Source organism: Furipterus horrens, unplaced genomic scaffold (assembly GCF_987537825.1).
Source record: "Furipterus horrens unplaced genomic scaffold, mFurHor1.1.pri manual_scaffold_3, whole genome shotgun sequence".
In the NCBI taxonomy this organism is placed as follows: domain Eukaryota; kingdom Metazoa; phylum Chordata; class Mammalia; order Chiroptera; family Furipteridae; genus Furipterus; species Furipterus horrens.
In genome coordinates this window covers 115,744,218-115,764,335 of record NW_028327173.1, presented here as the reverse complement: position 1 = coordinate 115,764,335, position 20,118 = coordinate 115,744,218, and the positions used below count along the sequence as shown (strand labels likewise).

General features: G+C 37.3%; 1 protein-coding gene and 1 pseudogene across 1 annotated transcript in view; both read right to left on the bottom strand.

The window, feature by feature from the left end:
- Positions 1 to 772: 772 nt before the first annotated feature.
- Positions 773 to 20,118, bottom strand: part of MIS18BP1 (MIS18 binding protein 1) — a 66,203-nt gene continuing 46,857 nt past the window's right edge. The window contains exons 12-17 of the mRNA XM_090270101.1: positions 19,336 to 19,511; positions 18,424 to 18,584; positions 11,515 to 11,663; positions 4,496 to 4,583; positions 1,486 to 1,540; positions 773 to 1,302 (exon numbers count right to left, since the gene is read on the bottom strand). Of these exons, the coding sequence (XP_090126227.1) occupies positions 1,202 to 1,302; positions 1,486 to 1,540; positions 4,496 to 4,583; positions 11,515 to 11,663; positions 18,424 to 18,584; positions 19,336 to 19,511 (730 nt within the window). The 3' untranslated portion in view covers positions 773 to 1,201. The remainder of the gene's footprint in view (positions 1,303 to 1,485; positions 1,541 to 4,495; positions 4,584 to 11,514; positions 11,664 to 18,423; positions 18,585 to 19,335; positions 19,512 to 20,118) is intronic.
- Positions 8,353 to 11,442, bottom strand: LOC150015789 (translationally-controlled tumor protein-like; annotated as a pseudogene).

Below are 20,118 nucleotides of genomic sequence, written 5' to 3'. Positions count from 1 at the left end.
GTGGTACTAAATACTGGCAAGTTAAGCTCTACAACTCTTTTTCACAGTTCCTCTAAAATAACCTTCATTTGTTCCATTCTTGCAGCTATATGTCAAGTCTTTGTGGCAGAAACAAGCATGGTAATTTAAGGAGAATGATCCCAGTCTAACTGCACCATTCTTTTTAACTCTCGTGTTTCTCTGAATCCTGTGTTATATAACTGCTAATTATTAGACTAAATTCTTAAAACACAGGTAAATGTATTTTTTACTATAAGTTATGGGAAAAAAACAACCAAAACACAATTATAAAAGCAAACTAATTTTATTTGAACAACCTAAATGGAGAGAAGGGGAGGTGAACATGTACTGTAACCACAGAAATATTCTATGTCAAAATTTAAAACATAATGGCAGAATAAGCTAAAATAAGTTTTTTCCCTCTAAAAGAGCTATCTGAAAGGAAAACAATGTTTACTTTGACATATTAACCTGACTGTACAACGATAGGCCTATCACTTGAATATTTATCTCATCCGGTCTTTTTAATACTGAGACCAAATTTAAGCTATGTCTGCATATGTAAATAAGGCTTAAGAATGCAACAAAATCTGTTTCCTGATTCTAATACTGAAAAAGTAATAAATTAAAGTTTACATAGGTTCAATAGATATACCAATCACAAGTTTTAAGAAAAACAATTGGGAGAAAAGAAAGCATATCATATAGTTTCAATAACATGTAATGTAAACATCAGATCAACTCTGGCTTATATATGAAGTAGTGAAAAATGTTAACTTAAACGTTTTATTCAGTAGCTCCCAGTACGATCTTTTATTCTCCCCCACCTATTCCCATAAGGATAGCATCATTTTCTTGAAAGCTTTTTAAAAATCCTAGTTTGGAACATGATTTTCTTGAAAGACTTAGATGCTTATAAGAGACCAAAATTTACATATATATATTTTAACATAGCCAAAACAGAAATTTAGAGATATCTATACAGCAAGCAAAAACAGTTTTCCTTATATTTTTAGTAAGCTGCAGCAATGAGGAATATTCTGTGGAAGGATCCTGAACTTTGAATACAAACACATAAAACCTTTGAAAAGGAGTCCAGTTTCAAAAGAAGCTGCATTATAAAGAAAATATACATACTCCAAGTGAAGGTACAAATAACTGCCTGCTTCTTCATAAAAATACTGGAAATATTTTTTCATTTTTACTCTGCAGAATCAGAATTTGAAAAATAATAATCTTCCTCTTCTTCATCCAAAGACTTCATAGCATTAGTGAAAAGTTTTCCAATATTAGAGTTTTCTCCTAAGAAAAGTTTAATAAAAAAGATTAATACATTTCTAAAAGTAATTTCAATTTTAACAAAAATAACTAAGAAACCAAATGGTAGGTCTGCCCACTTGAGAGCAGTTAATTTTAGTACCATGTTAATAAAGAGACTACCCTCTAATAGAACTTAGCTACAAAAGAAAGATACAAGTGTATTACCTTGGTTAAATGGGGTTTTTCTTCTTGATGTTGGAGTTGAAAAATCACTTTCAACCTGCAAGAGAGTTCATATTAATAGCAAAATGGTGTCTCCTGTGAAGCCTGTCTCAAACCTAGACAAAATTAAGCATGCTTTATTCCCAGAGTACTTATAACACCTAATCCATTATAATTATCTGTGAAATGTCTGTTTTCTTTTACGTTGAATTTATCTAGGGCAAGAACCATGATTTATTCAGTGTTGTTTCCCACATTACAAACTAATACAACAGCAGTTAAAGGACAGTCTGTGGGCCTCAAAAAGTTGCCAAAATCTACTGAGAACTTATTCCATGAGATTACACTAGGAATATTTTTAAATTCTCTATAATTTACTGTTATTTTTATTTTTAAATGGATTTGTTTAAAGCCTCACCCAGGGATGTTTACTGATGAGAGAGAAAGAGAGAGACACATTGATTGGTTGCCTCCCATACACGCCTCAACTGGGGATCAAACCTGCAAAGTAGCTATGTGCCTTACTGGGTTTCAAACCTGTACTTTTGGTGCACGGGATGATACTCCAACCAACTGAGCCACCAGCCAGATCAAATTCTCTGTACTTTAAAATCTTGGCTACAGTGGGTAGATGAACATGTACTGTAACTAATTTTAACTAATTTAACTCTCAAATTTTAAACCATAATAGTAGAATAAGCTGAAAGGTTTTAAAAAACTTTATTTTGTAAGCTTTAAGTGTATAAATACATGCTTACATACATGAGTGCTTTCTAAACTATTGGCCATAGCTGGTTATCTTTAATGTATAAAAAAGAACAGAATAGAAAAGAAAATACGACAGTATACCCACTATACTAAGGGAAATATTGTTGAAAGAAACTTTTGAGATACAAACTTATGTTCATAAATTGCATAAACATTTTATCCTGTGAAATGAGTCAAAACAGGATATTTTTTTAGCTCTCAAAATCATTTGGTAAGATAAACCAGTATCATCCATACATGGTCATACCATACATGAATAAAATGAGATTATAAAGCTCAAATAACCTACTTTGTCATAAAGCTGGTATGGGGAGTCAGACCTTGACCTCAGAACTTTTTTTTTTCTTTTTAAAAAAAGATTTTATTTACTTATTTATTTTTAGAGGGAGGGGAAGGGAGAGAGAAAGAGAGGGAGAGAAACATTGACATGATACATCAACTGGTTACCTTTTGCACACCCCCAGCTGGGACCTGGCCTGCAACCCAGGCATGTGCCCTGACTGGGAATCAAAATGGCGATCTTTTGGTTTGCAGGCCAACACTTAATCCACTGAGCCACACTAGCAAGGGTGACATCAGAATTTTTAACACTAATCCTTTGCTCTTTTGCTCACACATTGGCTACAAAATTTTAGTTTATGAAAAAATGGGGCTAAATTGCAAAGATACTATAGTTTGATGGTTTAAATTATAAACCATTAAGAAAAACAAAAGTAAACAAGAGGTTAAGATGTCAGAAATACAGATAAATAAGTTTTTAATAGGAAGGGCCATTATGTAAACTTTTTCTCATTAAAACAAAAAAGATTTATTTTTAGAGAGAGGGAAAGGGAGGGAAAAAAAGAGGGAAAGAAACATTGATGCGAGAGAGAAACATCAACTGGTTGCCCCTTGTACCTGCCCTGACCAGGGATTGAACCCACAACCCAGGCATGTGTCCCACTAGGAATCAAAATGGTGACCTTTTGCTTTGTGTGATGACACCCCACCAATTGAGCCACATGGGTTAGTGCTGAACATTTTATCATTTTGAAGAGAACAGTGGTCTAGGGTCTTGCTGCTACTCAGTATGGTCCATGGGTTAGCAGCAGGGCATCACCCGGAGGCTGTTAGAAATGCAGAATCTCAATTCTACTGGATGAGAACCTAGGGTTTAACAAGACCCCTAGGTGACTCCCATGCACATTAAAGTGTGAGAAACACTTGTCAAAGCAAACCAACTTCTTACTGGCAACACAGGGACTAGAAGACAAGTCTTTCTCACTATGTTAAAGTGACCCCAGGTCTGTTGCAACAAACCAAAATTTCACTTTCACAAGGAATGTGAGACTGGAAAAGAGAACCTAAGAAATACCAAGAGAGGGGTCTGCCTACATCTTCAATTATGGAATAGAGATTTCTTTTGAAGAAATTAGTCTCCAGGCTGATTTTAAACCAAAGTCCCTAAAGGTATCATTTCCTGTGGACAAGTGACGCCCAATAAACATTGGATGTGATGCAGTAATCCCAATGTTTTGTTTAGAGACTCATGGAATTTTACTCTGGCAAGTGTATATATATTTCAACATGGGTGAGGGAGGAAAAGATGGCCGTAACCTAGTCAGAAGGAAGATACCTTCAGGGGATAAGGCATCATTGCCCATTCTTCTACCTTCATAAACTATCATTAAGTTATCCAAAGAAAAATCAAACTAATATTTTAAAAATTAATTCAAGAGGATAAAGGATTCTTCCAATATTTTTATCGAAGGGATAAGGCAGCTTTGAGTTAAAATTTTTTTCTATAATTACATTTTAAATCTCTCTATATAAAAATTACTTAGCTGAATTTGAAAAACATTTGAAACCATTTTGAAGCTGCATGGTATTTGATGGAGTTTCTTATTCTATGACAATCATAGCTCAATTAGTCTGGCCTATTTCCCATCATTGGACAGATATTAGCCTGAAATATCCTTCCCTGATCTATACATACTTTTCCCACCCTGAGTCTTTGAATGAAATTTTTTTACCATTCTCACTTTCCTCAAATGCTTTAGTCTTATCAACTGCCATCTGTAACACTGTAGCACTAATGTACTTAACTCACTCACAGCCTCATATTCTAATTTACTTGTATTAGGCTGTAAGTACCTTGAGGACAAGATCTGTTACATCACTTCTAACTCCCACAATTTGCCATATATCATAGCTGTTCAACAGATAAACGTTGAATAAATCTGGGGTGAAGAAAAAAAATACTTACTGTTTTTTTCTTGATATTGCCCCAGACAATGCCACCTTTACTTTTATGTTTTTTTTGCATATGAAAAACATGTTTATCGCAATCATTCCTGTTTAAATATAAAATAATTACAAGTTCATATTAACTACCATACTTTTATCCACAACTTGAACAGCAATTGACAAAATTAATTTAAGACGTGTTTCAATCTTTAAAAAGTGTGTTTCTTTTCCACTTTTAAAAAGACAATGGTGTATGCCCAGGGAGATGGACAAAAAGTTTCAAATATTTAAAGGAAACAGAAATACCAAATATATTCTAGAAAATTATGGTTTTGCTAATTGTTCATTGTCCCATTTGTGCTCTTTCCCATCTCTTGCCACTGCCTCTTCTAAAACTCACTGAGATGCCTTTCCCTGGACTCCCTTTTATTACACCTTTTACTCCTTTTTCCTGGTCACTTCTTTCCCTGTCCTGATTGAATCTTGAAGTTGGTAACTTTAAGGATACAACTAGTGATGAAGCCCCTTAATTAATTTATAAAAGCTTCCAACAAGCCTTTTGTTTACACAGTTACTTCTTACATTGCCCATACCAATTATGAAGTTATTTTCCATTTCTTTTTACCTTAGCTCTTTTCCCTTCTCATTCTTAGCAAATAGGCTTGACTCATAATTAACAGATGAAAATTGAAGCCAAACAGAATGGTTCTCATTTCCCCCTAACAAGTCCTATTCTTTTTTTTTTTGACAATAAATACCAGTTCAAAACCAATTCTAATTCATTCTTTTGGCTCCAAGCCCCTATATGATTATGCTTTGTTATATGACTATTTGGGAGCAATCTTAAAGGTTTGACATGTAGAAATGTGTAAATTGTGACTGTATTAAGGTATAATGTGTATTACAAACACTGTTGCATATTACCCAAAGCAACATACATATTCAATGCAATCTCCATCAACAGTCCAATGACATTTTAAAAAGAAGTAGAACAATAACAACAGAAAAAGCAGATTTGTGTGGAACCCCAAAAGATCCCAAATAGCCAAAGCAATCATGAGGACAAAAAGAGCAAAGCTGGAGGTACCACATTCCCCGACTTCAACGACAATCAAATCAGCATGGTATTGACAGAAGAACAGACACACAGACCAGTGAAATAGAATTGAGAGTCCAGGAATAAAACCATGTGTTAATGGGCAAATAATTTTTGACAAAGAAGCCAAAAACACACAATGTTGACAAAAGAAAGCCTCTTCACTAAATGGTACTGGGAAAATTGGAAGGCCACATGCAAAAGAAGGAAACTATAGTATTTCCCATGTACAAAAATTAAAATTGATCAAAGACTCAAATATAAGCTCTAAAACAATAAATTACATAGAAGAACACGTAGGTACTAAACTTATGGACCTTGGTCTTAGAGAAGACTAGGAATTTGACCCCAAAGGCGAGGGAAGTAAAGGCAAAAATTAATGAATGGGACTATATCAAACTATAAAGCCTCTGCACATCAAAAGAAACTTAACAAAACAAAGACATTAGTCAAAGAACATATATATGAAAAGACCCACAGACATGAACAGCAGTGTGGGGATTGACTGGGAGTGGGTGGATAGGCTGGGTGGAGGGCGGCAAAGGGGAAAAAATTGGGGCAACTGTAATAGTATAAACAATAAAATATTTAATAAAAATAAAGATTAAATCAAAATAAAAAACAAGGAGGCAACCAACTGAATGGAAGATATTTGCAAGCAAATGACAGCTCCAACAAGGGGTTAATATCCACAATTTACATAAGGAACTCATACAACTCAACACCAAGCAAACAAACCATCCAATTAAAAAAATGGGCAGATGACCTGAACAGACACCTCTTCCAAGACAACATACAAATTGCCAACAGATATATGAAAAGATGTTCAACTTCATTGGCTATTAGGGAAATGCAAATCAAAACTACTATGAGATACCACCTTACACCTGTTAGAATTGATATCATCAAGAAGACCAGTAATAACAAATGGAGAGGTTGTGGAAAAAAAGAAACACTTATTCACTCTGGTGGGAATGTGAACTGGTACAGCCACTAAGGAAAACAATATGGACATTTCTCAAAAAATTTTAAGAATAGAACTGTGATATGACCCATCAGTTCTTCTTCAGGAGGGAATAAATGAAAATATATATTTGCAAAGATATATGGACCCCTATGTACACTGCAGCATTATTCATTGTGGCCATGCATGGAAACAACTGAAGTGTTCCTCAATAGAGTATAGGATAAAGAAGATGTGGTATAGATACTATGGAATATTAATTGGCCTAAGAAAAGGTGAAATGCTGCCATTTGCAACAACATGGATGGAACTTGAGAATATCATGCTAAGTGAAATAAGTCAGAAAAAGCTAAGAACCATGATTTCACTCGTGTGGAATATAAAACAAACTCACAGACACAGACAACAGTATGGTGGTTACCAGAGGGAAAGGGGATGCGGGGTTTTGTAAAAAGGAGCCAAATACAAGGTGACAGAACATGATTTGCCTTCATGTGGTGGGCACACAATGTATCATGGAAATGTACACTTGAAACCTAAATAATTTTATTAACCAATGTCACCCTGATAAATTAATTAAAAATAAAAGTAAAGGTTGGAAAAAAAGATAGAATGTATACCACAAACTGTTGCATAGCAAGTGAATAAGCCTAGCCATTTGTTCAGGATCAGCATCTCATAAGTCTGTTGTCCAGTACAAAGGGATTACTTCTGAAATGATAGAACCTTTCATTACTTAAAACTGTTATAAAAAGGACTCAACTAGAGCTAGTGCAAATCAAGATAGTGAAGGAGGCCTAGCAAACATATTTGTAAAAATAAGAAAAATTTTTAGAAAATACACTCTTTATATAAGTCCATCACATGCTCTATAAGGAAGTCCTATTTCCTTAATTGTAAAAGTGATAATAAAATGAATCCCCACCACAATCCAGATCAGCTGGTGATGTTTTTGGTCAAGAATTTTCCTTTCTCTTACGAATATGTTATGTAAATTGGGATCATGAGGCGGAGCTGCCTCCAATGCCTGGGTCGGTTGGAAACTGCTCTGTTCAGCAGGGGCTTCACGACCACGGCAGAACAAATCTATCCAGGACACTGTATTTTATCTGGGAGGTAAGGGAGGCAGGCGGCTGTTCCCTCTGGTGGAGAAAAGCTCAAGACCTCCGTCCCTCATGCTTTTTATTGACAAGGGTATGCATGGGAGATACAAGGTCAAATTCATAAGTCATCAATAGCTTTTATGTGCCTGGATTACAGTTGACAGTTACAGATTACAAGTATCAATACAGAGGGCACAGTGACCAGTCTGTCAAAGTCTATTAAACATCTTGACGTCACACTGGCATTAGGTGCAAGGTTTCATACATTCCTTGCTAGAGATTGTTTATAGTTAACTGAGAGATAAGAAAAGCAGAGCAAGTTCCAAAGCATAAGGATTCTTTAAATCCAATTCCCATGGAAACCCTGTGAATGTCCTTTGGTCTTGTCTCCCACAGAGTCTTCCAGTGTGCTGTTGAGACTTGAAGACTTCCCAGGGTGGGGGAAAGCCTGGCTCATGGCTGGGACTACAATTCCGGAAACCACAAGGAGCGGTTCCCCACAGGATCATATTGTATATAGTTTTATTTCTTAGCTTTTAAAACTTTTTATCCACTGAACATTATTCTATCAATAAAAAATTCTTGAAGGCATGATTTTTGTTGCTACATATTATACAGACAGATTTTAATATCTTTTTTGAGTTTAAATGCATTTTTAGACAAGTTACATGATTTGTTTTTAAACAATGCCTCCATTCCAAATAAAGGTCAAAATAAATGAGCTCAGGAGACTATAAATGCCATTTGTCCTAGTCCTGGGGTGCAGATAAAAAGCAGCAGCCAGTTATGATGACAGGTCATAGATCTAAACTGCCAAGTTTTTCCATTTCTAAACCATCCTTAAAGAGACTCATATTGGGTCACACCCTCTTCAGTAGTCCATCAGAGCAACCATACTCTCTGGATTCATGTGTTCACCAATCAAGAAAAACTTTTAAATTGGCAAGGATATGCTTGATTTATTCTGCAACTCTTGGCATGAAAGGCTTACTCTTTCTGGTCTCTGTTCTTCAAGTTGCCCTTAGAATGATTTCATGTAATCTTCGATGGACTTCCTGTGGACCTCTTTTGTGAAGCTGGTTTCTTACAAATGATGGTTTATGACAATACCAACACCAGTGATGACTGTGTTTTTGGTACCTTTGCCCTCGGGCCCTTCAGCAGAGGCATTTCCATCAATGAGCGAGTCATCCCTGTTACCCTCTGTCCTACTGACCCTCTTACCTTACCCTCCCCACCTCCATGCACAGCCCATCTGCATTTTCCGGATCTTGTAGACAACAGACATCTCAGCACGGCTGATGAGGTCCTGGCAGATGCTCAGGATGGTGGCCGGAAGGAGACGCAGAGGAGCTGCCCTAGCAGGAGCCCGGAGCTCACAGTGATGCTCAGGACAATGGGGAAGGTGGGGGAAAGGCCCCAAATCCTAATCTTAGCTTTTTCATTTATTGGACATTTAGGTCAATTCCGAATTTTCAGTATTATGCTTTATGATAAACATTGCTCATACAAATGTACGTATGTACTTGCCCAAGCCCCTGATTTTCTTAGAACTAATTACATTCAGAAAATAAACAAAAAATACTTTGTGAATTGCTAGGGAATAATTGTTTTTGCCAAATAAATGCAAATTAAAATTCCACCAGGCTTCATGAGAGTACCGAATACTGTTTTTTGAGTCATCACCTGGCTTCTAGGTCAGCATTGTCCTGCTTAAATGCAAAATGAAATAGCCTATTTTTAGGCCTCCATATCACTTTCCATCTCTTCTCTGTGATATTTTACTGTTGACCACTCTTTTTCTTAATTTTATTTATATTTCAAATAGTTCCTATAGTCACATAGTTCCAAATTCAGTCTCCCAAGATATTTTAGTTCCTCTCCCTAGGGATCAACAATGTTTTCAGTTTCTCATGTTTATTTTCAGAGGTATTTAAAGCAATTATGTACAAGTGTGTATACATACACACAGTCACATATATTACACCTATATACATAAATGGCAACAAATAATTCAATGTATATCACTTCCACTAAATACATTGTGGAAATTTTATCATAAACTCTGACTCCAAAAAACCTCCGCTGCCTTGCGGCATACCTCTTCAGGGGAAAGGCTAAGGGAGTAAACCCCGACAGAAAATCCGGAGCCGGAGTCCCTAAGGCGGTTTGACGTTGTAGTCAACACCGGCAACTCCTGCGGCGCACCTGAACCCAAGCTGTATTGACTCCGTCTTTCCCTTGGATCCTTCAGCTGCGAAGAGAGGGGGGGTCTGCTGCATGGGCAACAGCAGACCCTCCATATTACCCTGCCCAGGCTCTGTAGCTTCAGCGTCATCGCAAGATGTCGATTCAACACGGGAGGAGACAGATACTACCATGTCACTCCCGAGTCGGACTGCACAGCCATTCTCGGCGGTGCAGATAGACTCTTAAGAAGCTACACCATCGTCTCTCGAGACGGACGGCTGCCGACGACGACGACGACGAGTACATAAAGAATTTCATTAGTTTCTATAGCTACATAATGTACCAGAAGTTCTTTGATGAATCCCTTTGTGGACATTTGAATTGTTTTCAGTCTTCTGCCATTTTAAACAACACTGCAAGCAATAAGCTGAACATTTCACAATTCTAAAGGTAGAACTGCTAGGTCAAAGACCATGTGCATTTATAACTAGAATATATATTAACAAGTTGCTCCCTTTAAGACTGAACTAATTTACCTTCTTGCTGCTAATTCATGAGAATGGCTTTCTTAATTTGTAGGAGTGCTATATCTTTTCCTTGTGATTAGTTCCACACAGTCTTTCCTCAAATTGTCATCTGTCTTTTATTGGGATACTGGTTAATAAGATTATATACAACTAGGTTTCAAGTGTACATTATAATACATCATCTGTATATTGCATTGTGTGCTCATCACCTAAAGTTTAGTCTCCTCCCATCACCACTGCCCCTCTGGTAGCTGCCAAACTGCTCTGTGTCTATGAATTTTTTGCTGGTGGTTCATTCATTTGTTGAGTTCATGCACATATGTATGAACTCATGATTCTTGTCCTTTCCTATCTGACTTATTTTGCTGAGAATGATACTCAAGATCCACACATGTTGTTGCAAATGGCAGCATTTCATCCCTTATGGCTGAGTAGTATTCGATTGCATATATGCACCACATCTTTATCCAATCTTCTAGCAAAGGACACTTGGATTGTTTTCATGTCCTGGATACCATGAATAATGCTGCAGTAAATATAGAGGAACCTATATCTTTATGAATAAATATTTTCAAAATTTTGGGGGCAGGAACCCCAAAGAGGGATTACTGGGTCATGGTGACTCTATTCTTAATTTTTTGAGGACTCTCCCTATTGTTTTCCATAATGATTGTACCAATTTACATTCATACTGGCAGTGTATGAGGGTTCCTTTTGCTCTACATACTCTCCAAAAACTGTTATTATCTTTTGATTATTTATAGTTAGATGGTACCAGATGAAATTTTTTAAATATAGATTACTACATTCTTTTTGTTATTGGCTTCTAGTCTTGCATCAGTTAGAATGACCTTTACTGATCTACATTATAAATAATACTCCAAGATTACTTTAGGTGTATTTTATAGTTTAGTTTTTCACATATAAAACTTTGACTCAATTGGAATTTATCCTGGTGTAAAGTGTGAGATGTGTCCCTACGCTACTGAATAACATTTGCGCTTGCTGAACTGTCTATCCTTGACTTCTAGAAATTATTCTTGATTTTTTTTTTTAACTAATGATGACTTTTCGCATACCTGACATCTATTCTCCTCAATTCATAAAAAATTAAATGTTGATGCAGAGAATTACAGTATCATATGCATAAATATTTACCTATTTAGAGAGGCTAGCATTCCGGGACTGACATGCTGACATTGAGGAGTTTTTGCCAATGGAAAGATAACTGATGATGGAGTTGTTGGTTTTCTGTCCATATTTGGCAGAACATCCTCCTCTTCTTGACTGTACTGGAAATTCGGCAACTAGAAAGCAAATATTCATTATCAGAAGGAACCCCTAAAAATAAAATTTCTCATTGTCACAAATGTTTTTGGTGGGCTGATAAGTTTTTTCTGACTTAAAATTTTCTGAGATAATGAAAAAAATATTAGTAGGCAGAGATATAGTGATGAAGGACTTCTGGTCAAGGTGGTGGCATAAACATGACTTGCCTAATCGCGAAATCACATCAAAATTACAACTAAAGACTTCAGGCCAAGATGGAGGCGCAGACAGACATGCTATGTCTCCCTCCACAACTAAGAAGGAATACAACTACCTCAAAACTAGAAACAGCCAGAAGTTCCAGAAAATGAAACTTCATGGAAGTCCAGCAAACAAATATATAAAGAAGAAATACTCATCCAGGCAGATAGGAGGGGCAGAGCCAGGGTGGAGAGGACCCAGTGTGGTGGCGACAGCAGGGGTGGCAGCGGCAGGCTGGCAGAAAGCGCAGTCACACATTTTAAAAAGTCAGGAGGGATACCTGGGGAGTGTTCCCAGCTCCTCACTGGACCTCCCAGCTCACTGTCCCAGCACTGGGGAAAAATCAAGCCTCATTGCCTCTGACTGTGCAGACCAGTGGGGGTTGGGGTGGAGGCAGAAACTGCTGGTCTCAGTAGAGTCTGCTTGTTTAAAGGGCCCCAAGGTCTGAGAATGTCCGCAGACCCAACCACTCTGGGAAACACGGCCAGGGCAGCGGCTAGAGGGGTGCCAGTCTGGAGTGGAAGTGGGAGAAGTGCCTGGAAAAGGGGCGAGTGCTGGGCAAGCGGCATTGTTCCCTCTCGGAACCTTCCCCTACATATAGCACCACAATGTGGTGAAACAGGTCACCCTGTACTGATGAATTCCTAAGCTCCACCCCTTATAATGTAACAGGAATGACAGATCTACCTGGGACGTGGAGGCAAACAAACACAGGAGCCTGTCAGAATGAGGAGACAGAGAAGTATGGTCCAAAAGGGGAAACGGATCAAGATTCCAGTGGGAGAACTAAGCAACGGAGAGATAGCCAACTTAACAGATGAGATAGCCAACCTAAAAGATGCAGAATTCCAAACACTGGTGATAAAGATGCTCACAGGCTTGACAGATATGCTTGAGCATGGCAAATGCATAAGAGAAGAAGGAAGGCTATGCTGAGTGAAACGAAGGAAAATCTACACAAAACCAATGGTGAAGGGAAGGAAACCAGGGTTCAAATCAATGATTTGGAATATAAGAAAAAAACAATCAACCAGTGCAGAATGAGGAAGAAGAATTGAAAAAATAAGGAAAACTTCCCAAATTTTGCAAAGGAGATGGACATACAGGTCTGGGAAGCACGGAGGGTCCCAGGCGAGCTGGACCCAGAGGGGACCACACCAGGATGCATCAGGACTGAGATGCCAAAGGTGAAAGATAAAGACAAGAGTCCTGGGGGCAGCAAGAAAGAGGCGGAGAGTTGCCTATGGAGGATTGCCTATAGCACTATCAGCTGATTTCTCGGAGGACACTTTGCAGGCAGGAAGGGACTGGCAAGCAGTATCCAATGTGATGAAAAGCAACCTACAACCAAGATTACTCTATCCAGCAAAGCTATCATTTAGAATGGAAGGGCAGATGAAGTGCTTCCCAGACAAGGTGAAGCTAAAGGAGGTTATCATCACCAAGCCATTATTATATGAAATGTCAAAGGGACTTACTTAAGAAAAAGATCAAAACCATGAACACTAAAATGAAAACAAACTCACAACTGTCAACAACTGAATCTAAAAAAAAAAAAAAAAATCCAACTGAACAAACCAGAATAGAAACAGAATCATAGGTATAGGGATCATTTGGAGGGTTATCAGCTTGGAGCGGGGAGGGGGAGAGATGGGAAAATGGTGCAGGGATTAAGAAGCATAATTGGTTGGTACAAAATAGACAGGGGGATGTTAAGAATAATATAAGAAAGGATGAAGCCAAAGAACTTATATGCATGACCCATGGACATGAACTAAGAGGGGTAGGATTGCTGGAGGGAAGGGGGATACTGGGCAGAGGGGAGCAAAGGGGAAAAAAACTGAAACTACTGTAACAACATAATCAATAAAATATACTTAAAAAATTACAATTAAAATGTAGAATAGCCATTACTCAAAACTGTCAGAAATTGAGTTGAATGGATGTCTGACAATTATGGAATTAAAGAAACTATATCCATCCAGACTGGGAGGGGCAGAGATGCGGAATGGCTGGTCTCACATCCACGTGTGGCGGATAAAAATTCAATAGGGATATCTCGTGAGTGAGGACTCCCAGCTCAACAACAGGCTGTTAGCCCAAGGTTCCAGGGCCAGGAAGATAAGCCTGCATAACTTCTGGCTGCTAAAACCAGCAGGGATTGAGTTGGTGAAAGAAACTTCTGGAGTCCCAAGCAATTACTCTTAAAGAACCCACAAAAGGACTTACTCAGATTCACCCTCTGAGGTCCAGCACCAGGGTAGGAGCTTAAAAGGCACCAGTGGCATACATGGAAGAAATGAAGTGTCTGGCATCAAGGAGACAGCTGGGGGACAGCTTTCTCCCAAAGGCAGGCAGAAACCATTGTCCATTTTGTGAACTCTCTCCCTACAGACACACAGAGCCATCGGGCAAGTACCATATCTGAGACTCCATCAACCTGGCTAACACCGTCTGCCCTGCCCTGGAGATCTCAAGGATCCATCACACCCAACTTACAGCTGTTAACAGTGTCTTTTCCAATGAATGGCTGGTCTTGGCTCATGCTTCACAACTTCCTAAATCCTTTCAAATAAGCAATAGCTGGCCTCAGTGAGTCACTAGCTGACCTCTTGCTAAGTGGCCCCAGGCCCGGCACTAGCAGAAGCCAGCCTAGATTCACAGTTGGCTTTGCCTGGGAATCTCCAAGCTCAGCACAAGTAGCAGGCATCTCAGATAGCTTTATAGCTCAGGCAGGGTGGTCTCCAGCAAAACATGGGTGGGGGCTGACCTTGAGCTGCCCCACCTGGGAAACCTCAGGTGCAGTGCATCCAGTGGACAGCTACAGACCACATTGGAGCACCACCACCCTGTACCTGCACAGCTGGTCCCTCCACAGAGGGCAGAGGTTGGTGATCAGTGGTCACAGCCAGTCCTTGCAGCTGACTGACCTGGGTAAATCCCTCCCATTGACCTGCCAACAGCAACCAAGGCTCAACTACAAGAGGAGGGTATACTCAACCCACATGAAGGGCACACCTTGAGAACTCAGCTTGGGGGGTAGGTGACCCTACTACTTTAGGACACACTACCAAGACACGGAATCAAAGCTGCTCTACCTAATACACAGAAAGGCTGCCAAAATGAAAAGACAAAGAAACATGGCACAATGAAAGAACAGATGAAAACTCAAAAAAAAAGAACTAAACAAAATGGAGATAAGCAATCTATCATATGCAGAGTTCAAAACACTGGTCATAAGAATGCCCAAGGAACTTAGTGAAGATATCAATAGCAGAAACGAAGGATTCACTAATTGAAATAAAGAACAATTTACAGGGAAACAACAGTAGACTGAATAAAGCTGAGAATCAAATCAATGATTTGGAACATAAGGAAACAAAAAACAACCAATCAGAACAAGAGAAGAAAAAAGAATCCCCCCAAACAAGGATGTATAAGCAGCCTCTGGGACAACTTCAAGCATCCTAACATTCACATTATAGGGGTGCCAGAAGAAGAAAAAGAGCAAGAAATTAGAAATCCATTTGAAAAAAATAATGAAAGAAAACTTCTCTAATTTCGTAAAGGAAATAGACATGCAAGTCTAGGAAGCACAGAGAGTCCCAAACAAGATGGATGGAAAGAGGCCCACATCAAGACACATCATAATTAAAATGCCAAAGGTTAAAGGTAAAGAGAGAATCTTAAAAATGGAAAGAGAATAGCAGTTGGTTACTCACAGGGGAGTTCCCATAAGACTGTCAGTTGATTTCTCAAGAGAAATTTCGCAGGCTAGAAGGGATTGGCAAGAAATATTCAAAGTCATGAAAAGCAGCCAAGACTGCTTCACCCAGCAAAGATATCATTTAGAATCAGAGGGTAGATAAAGAACTTCTCAGATAAGAAAAAACTAAAAGAGTTCATTATCATCAAACCATTATTATATGAAATGTTAAAGGAACTTATTTAAGAAAAAGATATAAAAAATATAAAATGGCCATAAATACATATCTATAAAAAATTGAATCTAAAAAACAAACTAAGGAAATAAGGAGACTAGAGACGATATCATGGATACGGAAAGTATTCTGATGGTTGCCAGATGGGAAGTGCGTCTAGGGGAATGGGTGTAGAGGTGAGGGGATTAAGAAGTACAAATAGGAAGATACAGAATAGCCATTGGGATGTAAAGTATAGTACAAGAAATGGAGTAGCTGAAGAACTTACACACATGACCCATGGACATGAACAATGGTGTGGTGATTGCTGCTGGAGTAGGGGGTGCTGGGTGGAAAGGGACAAAGGGGGAAATATTGGGACAACTGTAATAGCATAATCAATAAAATAAAAGAAAAAAAAAAGATGTAAACAATGACATGTTCTTAAAATCTTGCAGACCAGAGATCAGCAAATGTTTTCTGTGAAGAATCAAATAGTAAATATCAATACTTCGGCTTTGTGGTCCATAGACTATCTGTCTCAACTACTCAACTCTGCTGTTGTAGCTTGGTAGCAGCCACAGCCAACATGTAAACACTGGGAACATCTGTGTTCCAATAAAATTTTGCTTACAAAAAAAGGTGGTGTGCTGGATTTGATTTGGCCCTTGGGCCATAGGTTGCTGACCTCTTGTGTAGACAGAACAAAACAGAACAAATTGTAATTCATTTACTATTTTGCTTGGTACTTAATATGAACTCAAGTAGTATTAAACTTTTTGTGTATATATGTGCACTAAATAATTCAACTCTTTATTAAAATTTCACTTACCTTTATATTAAAACCTTAGAGAAAGCGGACTTAAGTATGCCACAGAAAATGAACTAATTTACTGCTTTCTCTATTTTATTATCTTTGCTTTTAAAATGTTGAGAATATTGCATTTAGTCCAAAACACATATAGAACCTGAAATGATGGTGCAACAATATAATGGGTACAACTCCTAAAGGACCATGGTTTTTGTGCAGAGAACATAGTAAGAGCCTCAATGGCTCCCTTAAAATACCCCAGTTTGTAACCTGTGTAGGCTAAGGGGGCCCAGACAATGATGATACTAAATTATTAAAGCATTGTGTAAAACCCTGGCTAGTATGGCTCAGTGGATTGAGCGTCGGCCTGTGAACCAAGTGTTACTGGTTCAATTCCCTGTCAGGGCACATGACTAGGTTGCATGTCAGGTCCCCAGTTGGGGGCGCGAGTGAGAGGCAACTACACAGTGATGTTTCTCTCCCTCTCTTTCTTTCTCCCCTCTCTAAAAATAAATAAATAAATTATTTTAAAAAAGAACTTAAAAAAAAGCAGTGTAGCCTTTTAAAATTTAATATTTAACAATATTAAGAAATGGGTAAATGAAACAAGTATCCTTACTTAACTCTAGGTCACTAAAAACACTTTCAGTGTTTACACTTAGTAGTCCAGCTATCTAGATCCATCTATTCTTATATTATTTTGATTTTAATATTCTTAACATTTATATTTAATTCTAGAAACAGTCTCTAATTGTCACTTAACATTTGTACTGTATTTCACAATGTTTATGAAGAATATCCTTAGTGGATATATACATTGATTCCACTTTTTTCTTTTTCACTGTGAAGATAAACCTGCAATGAATACCTTTGTAAAGATTTTTGGTTTCTTTTGAATTTCTTAGGATAAGCTCCAATGAGTAGAATTAATGTTTATGGCTTTTGTATATTGCCATAATGCTTTCAAATGGTATGATTCAACTCTGCGTCAACTGACGTATGACTGTATCAACATCTCCATAGCTTTTTGTTAGTGGATGTTTTAACTTTTTTTTTTTTAAGATTCTGTAATTTGGAAGGTATATTTACATATAATTTACTTTGTTTTCCTTTGATTACAAGTAAAATGACCACTTCGTTCAGACTCTTCTTTTTTTCTGGTTTATAGATTTTACTATTATTGAGCATAAAATGGTTTACATTACAAGGAAGGGTGAAATTACTAAGTAATTAGTCTGCGTAGATCATATTTTTTTTTTTTTTAACTTTTTCTGTGATCTTGAGATTTTTATATTCAAGTAACATTTGAAAGAGTTCTTCGTATAATAAATATTATTGGCTTTATTTGTTGCAAATAATTTATTCTAATCATGAAGTTTTTAGTTATATGATTTTTCAGACTACAAAAATTCTTTTAGACATTCAAATATGTCAACTTATGCTATCACTTAACCCCTTCCCTGAACTTACTATATAGTAGGTAAACATCTTTTCTTGTCACCTTTCTTCTTTAAAAATATTTGCCTCATTGGATATGAAGTTTTAAATATATACGTTAGGCCTCTTCCTGGGTTTTCTATTTGGTTCTACAAGCATTACCTGTGAACCCATTGAAGGGCAGACTCTGGATATTGATGAGAATGGCATATACTGGCAGACTGCTTCCTATATTACACTTAGTCACAACTGTTGAGACTATCAATCCTTGGCCTAAATATTAGGGATGAACATGAACCATATATAAAAATAAAAGATATAAAAGTCAATATAAAGAAAACAATGATTTCATGCATTCAAGACTCTTACCAGTACTCTCTGATTCTTTAAAGGTGTTGTACTGAAAAAATCATCATGGTCATCTTTTGGCAACTGTTCCAGAAAATCCCTCATCTGCTGCTTCCTTTTAAGAGTTCCCACTCTGGCAGTTATCTTAATAGTTTGCTCCTGATTCGTATCACCTATTTTGCCTTAAGAGTCAGCAAAACATTTTGGTAAGAATTTCGGAGTAACTGTTCTCAAGTTAACAAACTTGGTAAAATCTAAATTGTGTATTCAGATTAAGTAAACTCAGCCTCTATTATCAGTATTTGTAAGTTTCCTATAAAGCAAGTGATCCTTTCTGTACTGGGCTTGGTGCAATATGATTAGCCCGAAAGATACTCATGAATAAAATACATATAAAATTAAGCAAGGTATGGTTGAAAAGGTCTTTATCTCATGAGAAAGGTTACCTCCCACATTCCTCATACTAATAACTACTTTATTGATTTTGCTAAAATATAAACCTCATTGAATTAGGGGAGGGATATTGGATACTCCCTAAAATTTAGTATAGGACTTCTCTGGCACAAACCTTGGGCAGAAGTGTGTGCTCCTAGGGGCCATGAAAACTAAATTTATTCTGAGTTTTCTTATGAGTTACTAGAGGACCCTACCCAAGTGACCTCAAATTAAATTAGACCCCTAAAACAATAATCCAGATAATACAATCTCTGGATCCAACTAGAACAAACTCAAAGCACAAGGCTGCTAAAGCTAATATTGACGGAATTAACTAGGTAAGATTTCAAAAGTAAACAGCTGAGCTCTGGAGTTCTTTCTAGCTTTAAAATTGTAAGAAAACATGCATAAGACACATGGGTAAATATAAAACACACCTACTGAGTGATCAGAAATTGATACTCAGAATTAGGAAAAACTATTTTCTTCAAAGGTTACCATTTTCTTGGCTTTTGGGATTGACTGGCTTTTTCTTAGTGACATGTTTCTGGAATCCATTTCCTTGGGAGTCTTCCACGTATTTCCTCTGGCATTCTTCAGCAGAACGAGAACCTACAGCCATAGCTACATCTGACCAGAACCCAGGTTTGTGCTTAGGAAGAGATGCAAAAGCACTATGGAAGACCAAAACCAGTTAAGGAATAAGAAATGCAAATAAATAAAAATAACCTCCTGAATGCATACCACTAAATCAACAAGATTTACTGAGCTAAAGGAATCTTACCAAAATCATTCTATAGGTAACTATTTGGAAAGAAGATACTATTCCCTATACTCAGTCACTTACTCTAGGGCTTAAAATATGAAGATGTAATTTAACATATCTAGTAGATGTATTCTATTTTGTTGTAATCTAACCTGAAAAATCATCTCTAGTCTTAAAACATTTTTTCCTAAGTCCAACTAATCAATGATTTTATCTTTTGGGGTACTCTAGCATGACTAAGTTTTCTACATTATTGCTCAAATATTACTGGTTTAAAATGTATTGGAAGATGAGCTCTTAGATCATATACATATTCCAGGTTATAAACTCATTAAAAAGTATTATTTTTGCTTTTATTATAGTATTATATTGTACAGAACAGAGTATTTTAAAATACTTGAGGGAAATGAAAATTGAAATAGAAAGAAGCTAAGTCAATATAAGATAGTTCTTCAATTTAACAAATGAGTTACATTCTGAAAGTCCATTTGTAAATAATTATTTATAACTTGGTA